This window comes from Frankliniella occidentalis, unplaced genomic scaffold (genome assembly GCF_000697945.3).
Source record: "Frankliniella occidentalis isolate FOCC.00 unplaced genomic scaffold, Focc_3.1 Scaffold468, whole genome shotgun sequence".
NCBI lineage: Eukaryota > Metazoa > Arthropoda > Insecta > Thysanoptera > Thripidae > Frankliniella > Frankliniella occidentalis.
This window is the reverse complement of record NW_026267586.1, coordinates 50,143-54,324: the sequence shown is the minus strand read 5'-3', so window position 1 is coordinate 54,324 and position 4,182 is coordinate 50,143. Positions and strand designations below refer to the sequence as shown.

Genomic DNA, 4,182 nt, shown 5'->3' with positions numbered 1-4,182 from the left:
TTTAGATTTTGGGTAAATATTGTGACATATTTTTCAAAATTATAATCTTGTATCCGATGTTGTGTGATTATTTACGATTGTGTGTGATTGTCCGTAAATGGTTTTAGATTGTTGGATAAATATGGTGACATATTGTGGTACATTGTGTCGTACTGAGACTTGATTGTGTGCGATTGTGACTGGTTCTGATCTTACATCGTTGTTTCGGATTGTGCCCTAATGTTTTCGATTGTGTGTCAGATTGTGTCATGATTCTATCTGAATGTTTTTCTTCCGATGTACACAATTCGTGTTCAGATCCACACCCCACGAGTTTCGATGGCCCGACCCTGCTCGCACAGTTTAAACCTTGCGAAAAAAAATGCCAAATCCTTCGTACCTACGAAGGATTCGCTCCCTACGAAGGATTTGGCATTTTTCTTTTTAAGGTTTTAACAGTGCGCCGCGTTCACAGCAGCGTACAACTTATCTTAATTTGGCTGAGTGTGGACTTTTGTTGAAATACGCAACGCGTTCACTTTTCGACTATTATCTCTGCGTCTCCGTGTGGACAACGTGACTTAGATGCAGGAAGAACGCGCAACAAACTCGAAAAGAAGATGTGCGCGAACGCGACTAAGGGTAAAATACGAATCGCGGCGGCGTCGGCTGCTAGCCGGTGTCGTTCGGCGACTAAAAGCGTGAACGGAAAAACTACGTCATTATGGCGTTGCTGTGGCTGGTATGTGCACGTAACATTGTTCCGCTGCCCTTCTCCGGATTTCTCATTCTATCGAGAACTTACCAAAGATCCGTCTTTGACTATACCAACGGGGTACATCCAGAAAGGGTCTTCTGATCCGTACCGCGATGTCTTACATTCAAGGCACGTTATTTGCCTTCGGAGAATTCCTGCAAAGGGAGACAAAAATTAAAAACATTTTTGTTATAATCCTTCGTATTTTCTTTAAAAGTTTTGTAACCTAGTTGTTAAAACATGTCTGCTGATCTTATTTATTACGACAACCCAACAAATCTGTATGAGGCATTTTATCTATAAGCACTGTAAAATTTCCAGTTGTTTCTTTACGAAAAATGTCACACCTCAGTTGCACTCTTGAACAGTTCGTCACAAGGGCTGAGATGATAGTTTCGTCACGTCACAAACGCAATCGTCAAAACTTGTAAAATGTACATGTCGTCACATTACTGTGAAAAGAAAAATTCGGTTTGATAGGAATAGAACCCCTGAGAATGCAATGTAGGAACATCCATGTGGGCATGCGCCTTTAACCACGCGGCTACGGAGACTGCACAAAGCTGTCACCCAGAGCTGAGCTATTAGCGCTTGTTTGCTTCCACGTTCGTGACAGTTTCTGTGTCACGTGACGAACGTTGTATTTATGTTGTTTGATTGACGAATATGTCATCAAAAGTGAAGAATGGTTCGTCATAATATGACAATTCGTTCATCTCAATCCATGTGAGCAACTATTATTGTTCATCTCAATTTTTTTCGTCGCACGACAATTCAGTTGAACAGTGAACACGATAAGGTGAAGAAAAATATAATAAAGATGTACCTTCAAAGGTTTCCCTGACGACAAATACTTTAGATGATGCAAGCACGTGATTCAATACAGAGCAAATTCTTGAGAAGCATTCCTGTGCATCATTCTGTTTATTGAATTCCATTTCAATCACGCTCTCAAAGTCTTTTTTCATACATTTGAGAGATATCAGCTCGGACGAGTCCTGGTGGAAAAAGAAGTAATTGATGAATGACCCGAAACAAGGCAGGCTAAAAAGAAATCTTGAATTTACCTTCCACTTGGCAGAAACTAGTTTTAGTGAAGCACAGAAGGATTGGTTTTCGGTGGGGTTGGGCCCTGGGCACCATTGGTTCAGAGCGTCCACAATTTCTTTCACGGAAAAAAGGCACTGCAGGGAAGCATTCAAATAACATGTCTGGCCTTCGTTTATTATTCCAGGTGGCTTGAATTTCTCGTCTGTAGGCAAACATTATTCATGACTCAAATACATATGGTTTTATACAGTTAATATGAGCAAGGTAGGGAGTAGGTGTTTACCAAATGTGTTTGTTTTCTCCACATTTTCATTTTCGTCGGGTTGTTTTTCCAGCTTATTTGAAAATGAAGTACTGATATTTTCAGTTGTAGGGCCACCACTTTTCCTAGCGTTATAAATGCACATCTTCACAAAAGATTTTCCACAGTCCAATTTTGCTTTGTCGCATTCAACTTGGTAACAGCGCTTAAACAATTCCGCAGCAATTTCCTTGCAAGCTGTAAACCAAAAAGAAACCGAACTAACACAACAATTGCAAAGGTGGGCCTGTGCGGACAAAGCTTTCTGAAAAATAATAGTCGAGCTTAGTTATTACAAGGTAACTACTGATAGAACCAGTTTTGCATTTCAATGTTATAGTAGAGTTTTCATTGTAGCTATTTAAGAGTGTGTAACTTTTGTCATAACACCTGAAACTAAGTGTAAAAATCACAAATAAATCATTCTATCAATTTAGCTTATTTTACAAAGTCGACAAGATGTATTCTGATAAACACACTGAAAACAAAGAAACTATTTTTCTCGTGAAACAGGAAAGTGTGAAAACTGAAGTAAGTGTGGTACCGTATCACAGTTTAAACCAGGGGTATGGGGTTGAATACCGTTAATGTACATTTTATGTAAAAGAGTCATATCAAAATAAAACGGTCTTTAAAGCAGACAGAAAAAACAAACCGAAATCACCAGTTCAGCAATGAAACTTTCTTTGTCAAAATTATCAATTTTTCTTTACATTACAGGTAGTTTACGAATGTTACAGTATCAAAATAAATTCCTTATGAATTTGAAGCTTGTGTTTAAACTGCAGTACCAATACTACTTCTGTTTTGCGATACCATTTATGTACTGGAGATGTAGGTATGGGACACTGTGTGTATTACAGTTCTTTAGGTAGCCCCCCCATTGCGTTCGACAGCTAAAAATACCGGGTAGTGCGATACTTTTAACTGTCGGACACAGGGCGTACTTCAGAAAGAAGTGCAATACTAATAGTGTCCCCTACTCACAAGTACAGTACACGCATCGTATCACACACAAAACTCCAGTACCATTATATACAGTGAAGTTCACAGTTAACCACATTCGCGTACCTTCGTTCAAACCACCTTTTTCGAACTTTGCATCAAACCCAGCATATCCATTAAAATTAGCACAGATATAGTTGTCAACAGTAGTTTTATTCAGCCACTCCTGGTTAGAATTCTTTTTGCCACGCTTCGAAGTTGTTGTTACATCTAAACGTAGAGAGGGATTTGAACAAGGTGAGTACAATAACAACGTGAATGAAAATAACATCTAAGGTTGTAAGCGTTTGAAGTTTCATATATACTTGCCCGACTGTACACTGACTGATTCGTTCACTTGAACGCAGTCTCTCAAGGTGACAAGGCCAGCACCCAAAAGTGCGGCTCCTTCAGCTACACACTTTTCTGGATGAATCCCACGGTAAAGTCTGGTACCAGGAAGAGCCGCTCGTAGGGATTCTTGCAATTTAGGCACTCGAGTTGAGCAGCCCGATAGCACAAGCGTGTTGATCACCGTGACCTACGCGATGGAACGAAACTGGAAAATAATATTCTGAACACGGAAACTGCACTAAAATTGGGCTTCGGAGTAGAAGCTTTATAGGGAGGTGGCGAGTACTCTAATGCTCAATACACAGAGAAATGGCTCTAAAAAGTTGCATGAGGCCTCCGTTGAACCCATTAGAATGAATAACCATCGCGATGTGCGCGTCCACACACCTACTCACCAACAAGAGTGCGTCATTCCCGCACCTGCGTTTATAGCGTATTAACTTCATTGCAACATTTACTAGAGTTCGAACTTTATTACAACATACCTTGGACTTCTTGATGGTTAGCATGAGCTCTGTGGTTACATTTCCGATTATATCAGAAATTTCATTTTCCATTGTCTCTCGCGTTACTGAAAGTTCAACATCTCGTTCAATATCTGAGAAGTAGCACGAGATATTACATTGAGCATTGCGGGATAGCTTCTGTTTTGCCTCTTCCCATTTCAGACGTAGTGTCTCCAAGTCCCTCTTGCTGGTCAAGTGCACTCCGTAAACTGACGAAATTTCCTGCAGATAAAAAGGTCGTCACTTAAAAT

The 4,182-nt window shown here is 40.1% G+C and overlaps 1 protein-coding gene across 1 annotated transcript in view; it reads right to left on the bottom strand.

The window, feature by feature from the left end:
* Nucleotides 1–651: 651 nt before the first annotated feature.
* Nucleotides 652–4,182, bottom strand: part of LOC113215039 (chaperone protein DnaK-like) — a 22,197-nt gene continuing 18,666 nt past the window's right edge. The window contains exons 6-13 of the mRNA XM_052274933.1: nt 3,911–4,153; nt 3,402–3,612; nt 3,159–3,302; nt 2,070–2,285; nt 1,804–1,988; nt 1,563–1,734; nt 785–891; nt 652–672 (exon numbers count right to left, since the gene is read on the bottom strand). Coding sequence (XP_052130893.1) covers nt 652–672; nt 785–891; nt 1,563–1,734; nt 1,804–1,988; nt 2,070–2,285; nt 3,159–3,302; nt 3,402–3,612; nt 3,911–4,153 — 1,299 coding nt within the window. The remainder of the gene's footprint in view (nt 673–784; nt 892–1,562; nt 1,735–1,803; nt 1,989–2,069; nt 2,286–3,158; nt 3,303–3,401; nt 3,613–3,910; nt 4,154–4,182) is intronic.